The 16,087-nt window shown below is 36.7% G+C and overlaps 1 protein-coding gene across 1 annotated transcript in view; it reads right to left on the bottom strand.

Annotated features, from left to right (window-relative positions):
- LOC139964576 (epidermal growth factor receptor-like) overlaps positions 1-15,406 on the bottom strand; it is a 168,327-nt gene extending 152,921 nt beyond the window's left edge. The window contains exon 1 of the mRNA XM_071966281.1: positions 15,087-15,406. Within this exon, the coding sequence (XP_071822382.1) occupies positions 15,087-15,168 (82 nt within the window). The 5' untranslated portion in view covers positions 15,169-15,406. The remainder of the gene's footprint in view (positions 1-15,086) is intronic.
- Positions 15,407-16,087: the final 681 nt, after the last annotated feature.

Genomic DNA, 16,087 nt, shown 5'->3' with positions numbered 1-16,087 from the left:
ATTAGATATACGACAGGACCATCTGTTTAAGTTTACACTAACTTTGAATGCTTTCATCATCTAACATTAAAAAAGGCATTAATTGAAAACTTTTATACAAATTTTGTCATAAATTTAACAATGCTCCATGCACGCTTGTAAATCTTATGTCATGACGTTGTCTAACAAGTATACCACACTCAGAAACTTGTAAAATGACATTGAACTGAATATTTATATCAAGTAGTTGATACTGGTGATGCTATCATGAATTCAGGGACATGTTAGCTTCAGAAAATTCGTGTAGAAAATGACAAGATTGGACCAGAATTGTCGATTTGAAAGGAAGAGTATGTTACCTAAGCTTGCACGGGAAACCAGTTTTAGAGCCAAACCGGTTTTTGCCGACAGAATTTCAGTACTATATTTTATTTAAAGAAAACCGAAAAACCAAGATTTGAATTGCAAATACTAGAAAAAAGAAAGTTAAAGCTTCCATCCATCATTTGTTGACTTTGGTTTCTCCTATTTACTGTCCTTTTTGCAATATGAAAGTAAATTGCAACAAGAGAAAGCTTTTCTACTAGATGACATCGTCAGCTACGATTGGGTAAGATTTCTATTCTCTCTCTTTCTCTCTCCGTGTATTTTTGTAGGGCAACAAAATAGCCTAGAAAAAGAAAAGATTCACGCTTACAGTCACTCCACAAATCCTTTGTTCCCCCACTCATCTAGTTGCAGTAACCACCGTGTAAGGGCACAATGGCCGGAAACCAGCCTTTATAACCGGATGCATTCAATCGATTCTTTGTACTTGTACTTCAATTATAAGATACATACACAGTATTATGTGTGTTGGCGAACCATCTCTTTGAACTGCAATGTATAATATATCTAGTTTATCTTTAAAATTAGGAGCTGATAAAAGCCATTGCCATTCATTTTTCTGTAAAGCATACTCAACAACAGGTAAAGCTTTCTGTACAATAAATTCACCATCATCAACTATTTGACGTATCTACAACGCTCAAGACAAATGTAAATCCGTAGCAGTATTCTATTCCGCACAAAGAGATAGATGTAAGGGGATTAGTAGACAAGGGACTTATCCCCTTACATCTATATCTAATTGTGTTCACCAATCACCATGCTCATTACCCTGTAGATATTCTGTTCATGTTTTTGCCCCTTCTGTTACTGTTACTTGTCATTTAGCCGTTGAAGAAGATCCTGCTAGGATCAAAACGTCAGGCCAACTTACTTTTACACATTCTCTTACACAGGCTCTCTAGTGGATAAGCAGTTTGCTAACAGTTTCATTTGATTTTTGATTTTGTCTTAAGCAATTCGGATATATCTTTCACGATCCAGCGATCATAGTGGCTACATCTAAGTTATAGGGATTCTGGGTACGTTTAAAAGTAAGATTGCCCGGCTGCAATCATAGTGGCTACATCTTATTGGGGGTACATCACAAGTTGGGATTGCACGGGTGCGATCTTTGGCAGGTACATCTAATATGCGAATCTTCGTGCATCCCAAATTGGGATTACCCGGGTGTGATCTGGGGTCCTCCCTACTACTGATGTAACCGTAAATGTAATCGCAGTAACAGCGAGAAGAGCTATGCCATTAATTGACTACAAAAGAATGAGTTGACTATCAGCACTATATGTATTTGTACACACACTGGTACAATATATGGGACAGTCAGTAATCCAGAAATTCCTCAGGTATTGCTCAGTATTGGGGCAACCCCATGAAATGCATATGAAATAGAGAGATCGTTGATAGGAATGGCTTATTGTTGAATAATTTAGCCATTTTGCTGATGACACTGTTTATCATTTTTGCTAAATGTTGTTAGATTCCAGACTTTTTCGCCCAAAATATGTTTGGTACATGTTTGGAGTAGCGTAAGGATTACAATGGTATGCAGGCATCACTTTGGAGTGATACTTAAACACAATATGCTCCTTTTAAGGTCTGTCATTCTATTTCTGTATGTGTGTGGACACAATCAGTACAGTAAATTTGCTGTCCTTTTTTTACTTCAGTACAATTGTTTATGCTCATTTCATGTACAATCAAACTGGATCGCTGAAATTTATCCAAACTGTGTTTAGTTATTCACAACGAAAACTTGACTGTTTTCAGTTATTCCCAGCGAAAAGTTGACAAGTTGAATAGATCAAGCCATCAAGGTTTTAATATGTTAATTGGAATTCAAACACGGTGAGATTGAGGATGAACAATTCCATTCAAAATCACCAAATTCAATATGCTTGTGAATTAAATCAATGATCACCTAACCTCTCTTCCAGTTCTACAAAAGAGACTTAAATAATTCACCCTTACACTGTACCACACTTTGAACTCTATCCAAGACAAAAACCTCTTTTGTTACCCCTGGATTCTCAGCTGCACCAGGGCTCAATACTCTAGATGCTGGGTTGCTGACAAGCTATCTGTAACTTGAAAAGGTATACAATAACCCTTAACAACAACTGCATAATAATTTGCAATTAAGCTTATCTGCTGCCAATGTTATGTGTACAAATGACTACATAACTCTGCTATCATAGTTCCACATATACCCCCTGTGTTTTCATCTGTATAGCTGCATTTCACAGTTCAACATCTGCGTCATCCCCTGGAAACCCCACAGTGTCCTAAGTTGACTTGCTGCTCATAACAGAAAGCATTAAGCTTAATTCACCACCACCAATTTTCTGCTGATGGGGCCCAACTTACCCCTGAAAGTGCTCAATACCAATATGCAAACAGCATGAAATATCACCCTGCTGAACTTCCATGAAAAACCAGAGGTTGCAGCAACTTATCATCTCTTCAAAGATGAACCATGATTTTACTCATTAACCGCGTGAAGTTATTCCTATCAAGTTCTCTGTCAAGTTTCTAAATACCACGTGGCATTCCACAGAATAAACTGAATTACGTCACCACCTTTACGATATTCCTTGAAATTTGTCATCGTTAAGCTTTAAAGAGTTGTATGCTCTGATGCAGCAGCGGCAGCAGCTAAGAGGATGAAGACAGCATCCCTGCGGTAGTATCTAAGAGGATGCAGACAGCATCCCTGCGTTAGTAGTATCTTTATTGCTTAATCATCTGCTCAAGACTCATTTCAATACCCTTCAGTGAGTAAGAGACTAATCATGACCTAGCAAAATGTCACCTCAAACAGCAGAATGGTCTTCCCGTCACATTCTGTGGAAGGTCATTTTCTTGGCAAGATTACTGTGTGTTACATATCTAATACAGGTTTACTACCTTGAAGAACAGTACATACAGTAGTTATATCTCAAATGGCAGAGGGAAAGAAATGTCTCAAGCTCCCTCTTCGCTTTCTATTTCTGCCTATATCATGTTTACAATATGCAATGCTTCTCATTAAGAATCTTCTATGGTATGTAGTCACTCCTACCACAAAACTGAGGAAAACACACTGAAAGCTTGTACCATATGAGATGGACTGTCTATGCCTCACATACTCCAAACAATTCTCTATGCAATAACTGCATCACTGCAATCCAATAAAACATCACAAGACCAAGTTTGGAGTCAACAACTGTACCCAGAGGGAAGGGGGATGGCAGAGAGGAGGGGGTGGCTTAGAGGACGGGTGGCTTAGAGGAGGGAAATGGAAGAGGCGAGAGGGATTAGACATTAGAGAGGAGGGATGGGTAGATTATGGAAGAAGGCATCTTGGCTAGGTGACACAGATCACTGAGGACAGGCATATACTTGGGAAGCAATGCAATCAACTCAGAAGTTCAGATCCATAAACTACCAAGGCAGGAATTCGATCTGTGACTTTAATCTTGTTACGCTGAGCCCTTGAACAATGCCAAGCATCCACAATGAATGATAAATGACTGGGAGGGAGAAAGACATCCCTAAACCAAAATGACAGTTACAATGATAAAATATTGAACATGAAATATTACTTGCAGAAGCCTCAAACTGATTTAGATTAAAGCTAACTTTGAGTGGACTGTGCCTGGGTCATTGCTAGCATACATGTACCATTGATCTATTAAATACAAAGCTCACAGTTACATATATACTGTATGTGCAAATAGTGCACTGCATTTCTGCAAACTGTGGAGAAGAGAATGGAAATGAAAATATAGCCAGAATACTACACTCATACAAATCAGATTGTTAAAACTGTATATGTATCGTTATACTGTACATCTAGTCTTCATGTACCATAAGGAATTATATCTAACTGGAAGTTACTTTCAGGGGACTCACATTGTACCTACCAATATCCCACAGGACTACCTATATCCCAACAAGCTCCCCCTCCTCCTCATGATGATACAAGTTTGTGAGAATCATAGTTAACGGTACCTGCATATATTTCCCAAAACTAATTTTCTTTTTGAAATTATTTGTCATTTTGAAAGTGAAAGCAATTTCAAAACTAATTTGAAGATTAGACTTTACTCTTCTTATTTTAGTAATCTTCTACTGCTACATTAACAACTGAGAGTGCATACCCCAAAATTTCAATATGTAAACTTCCATAGGCATAATGACAAGATTAATGGTCATAATTCCAAGAAAGTTTCAGTCCCCCCCCCCCCTACTTGATGCCAGTTCTTCCCCATGTGTTCAGATACAGTTGTTCATGTTTTCACTGACAAAAAAACAAAAACAAATTATATGTTCAAAGTACATAACATAGTATTATCTCTTTAATCAATGATTCATTAAGAAATGTTTGATCCATATGGGTGTCTGGAAAGGGGATATCTGTGTGAGGGAGGGGAGAAGGGATCTGTCGAGGGGAGGAATTTTCAGATCCCAAAAATTGTTTTGAGCACAAGATGTAAACAAATCTGTCAACATCTACTTACAAATTTGTTTATTTGAAGAAAAATTCTCTTCCTTTCAAACAAGTTTCTCAAACAAGTTTCCCTAATTGTTTGTCAAGTTTTTAAAATAATCTACTGTGCCCCCCCCCCCCTCTCAAATTCAGTGTTTTCCTCCATCAAAACTTCCTTGAGGGTTCTATTTTCTACACCAGCAGTTCCACAGAACAAACATTAGTTTTCTTCTGAATTTCAAAGAATTCACGACCTTGGTCTTGAACTTCAAAGGCATGACTCATGATATCCTAGGCTGAGTTTTTCTATTTCTTAATGGGACATTAGGGGTCTCTTGTTAGTTTTCACACCTACCTAAAAGAACCTACAGTACTTTGCTGAACATCAATTCAATTGTTAAATTTCTGTATCAACTGAGTACAAGTACATTGTATTTAATATTTTACATTTCTTGAGACACCAATGGGCAAAGGACATCTGTTTCATACAGCAGAGTTTTCCTTCACCAATAATTCTTCCACCTCCAAGCAGTCTGCAAAGGAGGACTCTCATTGAGCTTTCAATTTTTCTGTCCAAATAAACAGCCACAGAAATTCCAATCTGAGTCAGACAAGTCTGTTATAATATCATACCTTGGTCATTTCTTGTAACCATTAAATCTCAGAACTGATGTACCTTCTTGCTGTTCATTGTGTTCTACTCTCCTATTTTTCTGTGCATTTCTCATATGTTTGGTAGTACAATTGCTTGCTGAATCTATTTCCAGTACCTTACTGAAGTGATATACTACCCATAACCTTACTATAATGTAGGCTAAGTGACATACTACCCATAACATTACTATACTGTAATGTAGGCTACGTGAGATACTACCCATAACATTACTATAATGTAGGCTACGTGAGATACTACCGATAACCTTACTATAATGTAGGCTACGTGAGATACTACCCATAACCTTACTATACTGTAATGTAGGCTACGTGAGATACTACCGATAACCTTACTGTAATGTAGGCTACGTGAGATACTACCGATAACCTTACTATAATGTAGGCTACGTGAGATACTACCCATAACCTTACTATACTGTAATGTAGGCTACGTGAGATACTACCCATAACCTTACTGTAATGTAGGCTACGTGAGATACTACCGATAACCTTACTATAATGTAGGCTACGTGAGATACTACCCATAACCTTACTATAATGTAAGCTACGTGATATACTACCCATAACATTACTACAATGTAAACAAAACAATGCCAGATCCTTGTTGTCCTCATGCCTAGATGTGAACAGTCTTCTTGTTGCCATTCATGATATACATCAATTCACTCTTTGTTTCCATATGCTGAGACAATTTGGCTGGTTTAGACTATTTGGGTGCAACTAAGCAGTACAGTATGGCATCGAGTAACACTTGTTCAGTAACACCCAGGTGGACTACAGAAGGATATTATGATGCAGGGGAAGTGCAGCTGGGGAAGTTCCTTTCCTTCCCCCCCCCCTGCTCCCCTCTCCTCAAGGACCAGTTATGCTATAGAAAATCAAAATGTGCATTTTGTTAATTATTAAGTGCTCCTTTTCTTTGATGAAAAAGTAGCCTTTTTTATTTTGGTAATAACAAGGTGCCCCTTGTTACTTAAAAGGCGAACAAATTATGATTAAGAAAGGGCAGTGTTGTTGAAAAATTAAAGTTAAAATGTATCCTTTTGCGAAGAACAAAATGCATATAACTGCAATTTGTCATACAGAATGCACAACAGACCCCCATTAGGTCAGAAAATCTTGAGTTGTCATTTGTGCCCACCCTCAAATCAACATCACATGTCCCACTGGCTCTGAACATTTGTGTCTGCCTCTCCCCTCAGATTGAAATCTCTTCTGCTGAGATGATCATGATACCTTCATGATACCTGTTATAATGATTGTCCAGCTGGTGCATCACTTAGCAAGCTCGTAAGTACTTAGAATAACAAGATCTACTACCATTACAACTGATGACTTTCCATCAAGATCTTGTAAAGGGCAAGAAAGAGCAAATAGTCCATGGGGAATATCCAAACTACTATAGTTATTGTACTTGTAAGATGTAATAGTTAAGGCATATTATCAATGTACAGTACTACATTGTAATACAGCTAGTCTGTTCATGCAATCCACTGTAACTTGACAATGTTCTATGAAAAACAAATTTGAACATCATCAACCACATTGTAAATCAACTCAACCATCCTGCAAAACTATGCTAGAAAGGTGAATATAAGTGACCAGTAACAGCTTCCAGTGCTTATTGCCATGTAAGGTAACTAGTGGAGTACATCTACATTCAAAATTAGCTTGTTTTAAGCATTGAGAGGATGCTATCCATAAACTTGACACTTAAAAGGAAAACCTTGTCGCTTACAAAATTAAGTTACAATGGTTATCATATTTCAAACATGTTTCCTTTTCGAAAATGCATTAATGTTAGCCAACACCCCAGCAAAAAAGTTGATTTAGAAAGTATGAAAAGTAACAAGCTAAGAGAAAATTTAAAAATACTATTTATACAGGCTACATAAATGCAATTTACAGAATATGCTTCTTAACATTGGTTTTAGCTTATCATCATCAAGTTACAGTCATTTTTGACATTTTACAGGCTGAGGTATATGTTTGCAACACACACTGTTACTGCAGGGCCTTAAGTTACCTGCACATGTATTGAGCAAATATTGTTTTTAAAACAAATGACACATTCTGTTCATTTTACAATCTTATCCTGATTCTTCTGTAATTAAGGATCAAGTCTTGAAGGAATCTAAGTTTACATCATCATTCACCCACCATTTACATCCTAATGATAAAGAGATTTATTAGTCTTCTACTATACTGCTACAGGAACAACTGAGAGTGCTTACCCCAAGATTTCATATGTAAACTTCCGTAGGCATAATGACAAGATAAACAGTAATAATTCCAAGAAATTTTCAGTTCCCCCTTGATCATGCCAATTCTTCCATGTTCAGATACAGCTGTTCAAGTTTTCACTGAGAAAGGACACTTCTTTCAACACAAACTATTTACATGTTCACAGTACATAACATAGTATTATCTCTTTAGTCAATAATTCATTGAGAAATGTTTGATCCATATGGGTGTCTGGAAAGGGGATATCTGTGTGAGCGAGGGGAAAAGCGAGGAACTTTCATATCCCCAAAAAAGTGTTTTGCTTGTAATTATAAAGACCACATGTACAATGTGGACTTGGTAATACCTGTCCATAATGAGATGAGACAAAGGTAATCCCTAGATGTGAAGACAGGATAGTAGCTTGTGCATGTTATGGACGGATGCTCTAAACATGCATGCTTCATCAAACAATTTACGCAAGTACCGACATCACCAATGCTGCAGTTCCTTCTGCTCGGAGGGAAATCCTTCTAACTTCCAGACTTTATCTTCAGGAAAGTGACTAGACAATCTTCAGACTTAAAATAACATAAGGCAGTTTTACATTGTACATTCTCTTTCTTATTGCAGAAGAAAATTATTGGCCTAAATTTACCAAGCCCCAAATTTCCAGCCTTTCCGAAACTACTGTAGCTTTTTCATTTCAGTCACTTTCTCATTTTATTTTTCTACATCTCTTGGAAATAGATTTTGCAGAGGACACCAACCTTCTCAAACTTTAATCATATGGTTTTAGCCAGTGTCAGTTCAGGCTAATATAATGATTTTTAAAGAATTCACCACAAAGACACCACTGTTCATATGACTCTCCCATCATCCTATCTCAACAGCCTCAAAATAAAAACTTATGATAGAATGATCTGAATGAACAACACCCAAGAGTTAGTAACTGTAAGATTAGAGGGGTCATGTATCTCTCAACACAGATATCTGTTTGATACTGAAGTTTCAGGCACACCAGGTTCAGTGCTTGAAATAAAATGACACTGTATCACATATATGCAGTTAGTGACATCACCAACTCAAACGCAGGTAATCTGAATGCAACCAAATCTGATAATTTGATAAGGTAAAGGGAGTGTCAAGTCTGGAGAACAGCATGCATAAAATATAAGACAATGTGAGACAAGTATACATGTTTCAGCACTTAAAAGACTTTATCAGGACTGTGGGCAAACTGTAGAATGGATTTAGTAAATTGATGGTCGAAATATCAAAGGAAAAGTTACCAGTTGTCACAAAGAAAAAATTAACAGCAATACGATCATTTCCTCACGTACAGCATGTAATCTTTAGGTCTCATTGACATTGAGGAAACCCCCTTAGACTGTTAACTCTTCTCACTGCTGTCCAATATCAAGTTTTGCAATCTTTTGACATTTGGTGTTTAGAACAAGTTTAGATATTATTTGGCTTCTGTATTTCTCTATAATTTGACAGGAAACAAATGTCAAATATTATTACAGAACTGATGTGTTTATTGCACACTGACAGATGCTCCCAATAGAGACACATTTATGAACCTTACAGGGAAATTGAGAGAGAAATACAGGATACCAGGCAGTTGTTACAAGAGGGCAAGTTCAAGGTCATACAGTCACAGTAAAACATCTGAACATGTACAAAAGATTCCAATGACTGAATTACAGCTTCTGTAGTACAGTATTCTGGAACAAGATGAGGTGAAAGTTAGAAAGGTGCACACAATCAATGATAGACAGGTTTCGAAGAAACTATTCACTATTCAGAGAAATTGTTCACACAAAATAAAGTCCAGATAGATATTGCACAATTTACAGAACTGAACCTTAATATAACATAAACGCACACTGCAGTCTCAATTGTTAGTTTGCTGTAAATGTTCAACGACAACTTATCCTTTCTACCTGTGCTATAAACAGTTAAAACCAAGCATGAATCAGGTGGCATTTTCATTTTTAATGAGACTGTAGAAGTAAGAAACTTGAACTGATGATAATGCACTGTAACAAAACACATTGCAGACCAGTATATATTGCATATTTGCATACAGTCATATTCAGTGGATTGGATTTCAATGTGTTACTGCAGTAACTCATCAAACACATTAAAAAACACTGTAACCTGTTCTGTGTCACTCCTTTTTCAAAGTTTAATATTTCTGGCAGCTTATTATAATGCGAAAATTATCACAATTTATAACTGAACATAGAAAATCATCCAAGCCTAACACACTGAGTTAGCAAATACATAGAAAGTAAAACTAAGGAGACAAAATCACTTCCCTCATTGAAGTTGACTGCCAGTGAAGCATGAAAACACTTTTCACTAAACTCACAATAAGCTCTGAGAACTTTCTCCTAGGGAATTCACAAAGAAATAACACTTCCTACAAGTTACTGTCTCCATGAAGCTGAAAATTTCACACTACTCTTTCAATACCATTTAATAAACATTACCCCTAACATCAAGTCAACTTTCGCACCCCTTTGAGAGGAAACAATGGATTCGTCTGAATATAACCGGTTTTGAAATCCCTCACAAGGTTAAGTTTAATAGTACAGTAGTGATGAGGAATCAGTGATTCAAACTTTCAGAGTGCCATAATAGCAAGTGAGATGCTTGTTTTCTTTGGCAACAAATACATTTTGGAAATTGGAAATCAAAGAACTCACATTTTAATAGGCCTAGTGGAGCTACATGGGTGGGTCCTTTTATATTTAAGCTTATTAGCTTGTTTAGTGTTAAATATCATACATGCATACATACATTCATCACATACAGTACATAGAGGATTGATATTAACTTAATAACAAACCACAATGTTACCAGTGTTCGTAGGTTAGGGGGAGTGTATATATCTGTTGACTGGTAACAGAGTGTGTTTGTAGGTTAGGGAGAGTGTATCTGTTGACTGGTAACAGATAGTGTTTGTAGGTTAGGGAGAGTGTATCTGTTGACTGGTAGTGGTAACAGATATAAGAGAGGAGCAGCACAGTAAATTTCTGGCTCTCTGGTATCAGTATTTCATAACAAACACATACAGGCAACTTAAAGTTGCTATTATAAGTGTGCATGTGTCAGAGGTTGCCCACATATGTGTGTATACATACATGCATACCTAGGGGATCAATCAGACAGCCTAGGTTCTATCTTCAATGTAACTAACTAATAGGTTTTTTATTTTCTTCTTTCTCCACTTTGGTCTGGATTAAATATTAAAAGAATATTGACCAGCTTTAAGTTCATTCATTTGCACTGTTTGGTTGGACAGCTTACAAGAGTATTTACACTACAGCAATGGAGCTTCAGGTTAAACTCTGATCCACTATTAGCTACAGATGCACAATCAAATAACCTAAATCTATTGCATTCTAATTTGAATAATATTTGATACCTTGACACAAAAATAAAAAGCACTTGTGCCTACATTTTAGCAGTGACACACTGATAGTCTGCAGGATAGGGTTAGTGTTACAATGAAGTAGTTTCAATATGAAAAGATCTAACAACTATTTATGGTTTTCATTAGGGTAACATGTCTTCTTTCCATGTCAATTTTCTAAGTAACACATTTGCTTGTCTAGCAATCTCTGTTAGGAACAGCAGTCAGTGTGTGACCATCAATCACATTCTGAAAGGATAAAATGAGTTTATAAGTTTTTGATTTTTCATATCCTTAATTGCAAAGTTTCCAATTCAAATCAAAGTAAGCAACCAAATTAATTTAACAGAACTTTGGCAAAGTTTGGTTTGATTAAATGTCAAATGTCACTGGTTGGTGTCAAATATGTACCTGAATGAAGTGTATACATGCCACCAAGACCTCAATAGGTAATTTACAATGTCAAAAGTAAAGTTAGGATCACATCATGCTGCTTTAACAAAGAATTCAATGCAGATTCATCATTTTCATTCTATCTGTGTGTCTCTAGCTATCATAGTCTAGAATAAATTAAAGATTGGAGATACCATCCATGACATGTCAACAATGGTACCATTTGATGTAATCAGCTTGTCCTGACAAAAGACATTTCTCCCAATGTACCCAGCCAGTTAAAACCACAAACTCTTCTACCTACTGTACTCCATTGCTTTGATTGGCTGTCATGCCAAATCCAAGGCATCAATTGAACAACAACATCAAGCCTAGGCAGGTAAAGGAATTTACTTCATAATTCTAAGTATAGGCATTCTTGACATACTTTGGCCTGGGATGCACTTCAATCAGGACACACTGTGTCCTTGGACACACAGGCCTGTCTCCTGGGCTTACATAAATAGTTACAAATCATTCAAGTTTGTTCTGGTAGTTTGGTGTATCACCATCTTAAGTTGTAAACAAACCTGCCAATAAATACTTTATTCCTAATAAAAGGGAGTTATTTCTGCACTTGGGACAAAGATAGAATGTCCCAAAATGTTGATGCTTAAGGACTGTGCTGAAATTGTATCTAGGCTTACTATAGTCAGTTGGTTATTCACTGGCTGGCAGTATCCCCTATTAATGTCTATTCCTATAAAACAAAGTAGCTGAAAGAAAAGTTAACTTTATTATATCTGTGTCACAAAGACATGATTGCAATCAGAATCTTCTGGTATTAAATAATGGATTTTGTAGATCTTGGGGTCAGAAGATAGGTAACAGATCTATTATTATTCCTACACAAACTCCATTACAGCACAGTGTGTTAGAACAGTTTAATGCAACCCCAAGGCTTCTTTACTATAAATGTAAATCAAAGAGTTAAGCTCAGATGGCAAAAAAAGATCCTCTTCTGTTATTGTGTTTCTTCTTTCTTCTTCTTTCATTCTTTCATTATTATCAAACTTTAAATGCTGCAAAGTGCAAAGTTGTGCAATCATCCTTACAAACTATTTTTAAGAAGCAAAATTTGTTTCTTATCATTACTTTTCAATTGTTTGTGTCTGTAAAATTGTAAAGTGTAATTTCATGCCGAGAACACAATTTTCCAAAGTAATTATCAGTATAAGTCTTCTTCTTTGCTCTAACTCAAACAGCGTGTTTACATTTTCCTCAAACCTATTCATATTTAATTACTTCATTCTACACAAGTACCAAACATCATGAAAGGCCATTAAGCTGGAAGCATATTTTAAAGTATCTTAAAATCTTTCTTGTTGACTGAGAAAACAACATTTAAAAGCATGCAACTCATGCATACTGTACAGTTTCATTTTATATTTAAAAATCCCAATTGATGGAAGTCAGTCAATTATAATGTGTTTCACGAAAATAGAAAAAGGAGTATTTGGCTTTGATTATTATTTAACCACAAATGAACAATTTATCTGTAGATGCATGAGGTTGGTAAAATCCTTAAGGTTGGTAAAAACATGCCATTTGTTGTAAATTCCTCTGTATTAAGAGTACCTACATTGCAGGCAAGGGAGGAGAGAGTCAGAGCTCTGTTCTCTCTAGTGCTACATTTATTGTATGATATTTCACTTCCATTGTTCCCTAATTGAATCAAAGTGTGCATTGTCTTTTGAGCACTTAGTAAAGGCTTGCGATGTAGTAATGCGTACTACTTTGACAACATGTCGTTTCAAATAATTCTGCCTTTCAAACAAATCTTTTTTTAATACAAACATGTTTTGTTTCAAACATGACTGGAATGAAATCATTTTCTGGTTGCACCAGGAGGCTGTAGCAAGATCATGGTGTTAATATGTAGGTAGTTAATAGTGTGCTCAAACATTTTGTATCGAAAAACTTTGGCACTCTTTACACTAAGCGAGTACATCTGCAAAATGATTGCATTCAGATCATCCATTCTAAAAGAGTTAAATGACAAGTATTGAACCATTAATCCAGTCCAAATGGTATGCTACACAAAAAGGTATGAATTCATGAACTATAGTTAATGAATTATGCTAGAGAACAATTGCATTACTAAGTTCAACTTCAAGCTTCTTCTAAGGTCCCGTCCAAAACCACTGTCGTTGAAGTGACTATTCAACTTCATGTTCAAGATCTGAATGGATCATTTGATCAAGCAGTTGTCTGGCTCTGCGGTCCAACAAGGAAGATCTCAGTATGTTATGCTATATAACAGAGACATTCTAACTGAAACTTAGCATATGCCACATCAGGCCATTCCATTTCAGGGTTCCTAACTTTCAGCCTAGGTAGAACCCTAGATTACTAACATTAGGCCTTCCTAAGCTTAACTTTTAAATTTAAATTACAGTTCCTTGGTTTCACCATGTAGTTCCATGGTTTCACATGCATGTAATGTAGAACACTTTCTAGGCTATGTCCAATTCTTTGTAGTAAATGGTGGGTTAAATTAATTCTACCATAAAATCGATCTCTACCATTACCCATAAGGCCTACTTATTTTATGGCTGGCCTAACTGTTAGGCCTAGGCCTACCGCAATATTAACGTACGGTTAAGTTTGAATTTTTACTGCCTTCGCACTTCCATCTACAGTACTAGTACTAGGCCTACTACTACTAGTACTGTAGTGATTGTATAGTAAAGGCTGCATAATTGACACACCTTCTTAATTAACGGACCTTCAAATATTACTAGCAACGATACAGCAAGCAGCCTTAACTTTTTGCAGTCAAGCAGAGTGACATATTTGATGAGTTTTAATCCATTTCAGGTATATACTGATTAATTGTGGTTTTTTTATGCTAGTTTTAACACCCTCCCCCCAGTTTTGCACCTTTTTGGGGCATTTGAAAATATTACTCCCTAAAAATAACCAAAATTACCTCAATATGATACCAATACTCTCTGGGACCTAACTTGTCTTAGCTTAGAGGCACAGAGCATAGCCAACAGCATCCAAAGTCAATGGATGTATACTTAGGCCTACACTAGTTATAGTTATCTTATTGACGAATGTGTCAATTTAGGGGTATGGAAGAACTTGACACAGCAGACATTTTGTGGTCAAATTCTGCTCAATTGTACGTTGCATAGGGACTGAACAATAAATATTTTGAGATCATTACATTCCTGAGGAAATACACCTATGAAAAATGCATAAAGTTGAGTGATTAGGATTTTTCCTTTATAGACATCCTTAAGTGTGTCAATTATGAGTCCACCATGCTGTCAAGAAACGGGTTTCGAACACTGGCTCTGGTTGTAATGATGCCTACGATTGACAGTCTATAACCTATAAACAGTTTTCAATGGGCCTGGTTCATATGCAAGTATATTTAAACCTAGGAAGCAATCTACTCGTTTCACCAAAGCAAAATAGGCCTTATACTAGGGTAGGTCTAACAAAGTTGGGGTTCCGCAGCGTGTGCTCCATAATACTTACCATGCACACTGTTGTCGTTCACCCCTCCATAGACGGTCCCACAGAAAATGAGAAGGAAAACGAAGATTATTTTCCAATCCATGGTTGATTTTACTCTCCCAGAGTGTAAATTTCTTTCCCGTGGTATCTAGTGTGATACTCAAACTTAGTATCCGGACTATACCGTCCAAAGTCGTTTTAAGTGTAAAGAAGCTTTAACAAGATTCCAAACCGCCGCTTGTCAGTAGCTCAGTGTTGGCATGTACAGTAAGGTTTGCAGCAACACCGTACAAGACGCCGCTAACACATACAAATTGTGTATTCAATAGTACGTGATCGGTCTTGCAATGGTGTGCAGACGATCAAGACTTCTGACAAACCGGAAGTTGACAAACTTTTTGGTATCAATAGTGACGTAATTAAAGAACACCGCAAAGTTTACTTGACGTCTGGGATGTTGTTAGGCATTTTGACCCCAAAACCGTTAATAACAGCCGTGAGGGTAATAATTGGCTACAAGAAACGGTCCAAAAACAAGATGGTGACTGGGAGCGGAATAACTCAGGAAGGAATACTGCAGTAATTATATCGCTAGATGTATTATTAGGCTCACATGAAGATTTTCAGATGGTTGTTAATCAGTAAACATTCATATCCCTATAACCGTGTGAAAAGTCTTACAGATCTGCCCATTTTCGCAAACAGGTATAACAATCGGCGAATCAGCGTCCAGGTAGAGATGCACCTCGTGCTGCCAAGGGATCGAGAACTTTAGGTGTAACTTTGGCTATCGGCTAAAATTGATTCGAGTCTTCATTTTGAACCAGAAGACTGAAACGATTTGGAAAACTAATCACGAGAGAGGGGAGATGATATAAGGTAAACATGTTATTGTTTACACCTGAAACAAGGGGTAGGTGCGGTGACGGAGGAAGGTACATAGAAAAATACCAAGCGGTTCGATACACGATATTAGCAATATGCGCAAGTAATGCTTAGAAATGCCTCTTTTGTTTGGCTCA

This window comes from Apostichopus japonicus, chromosome 23 (assembly GCF_037975245.1).
Source record: "Apostichopus japonicus isolate 1M-3 chromosome 23, ASM3797524v1, whole genome shotgun sequence".
NCBI classification, from domain to species: Eukaryota; Metazoa; Echinodermata; class Holothuroidea; order Aspidochirotida; family Stichopodidae; genus Apostichopus; species Apostichopus japonicus.
The sequence above is the reverse complement of the archived record's forward strand: the minus strand, read 5'-3'. Positions and strand labels throughout refer to the sequence as shown.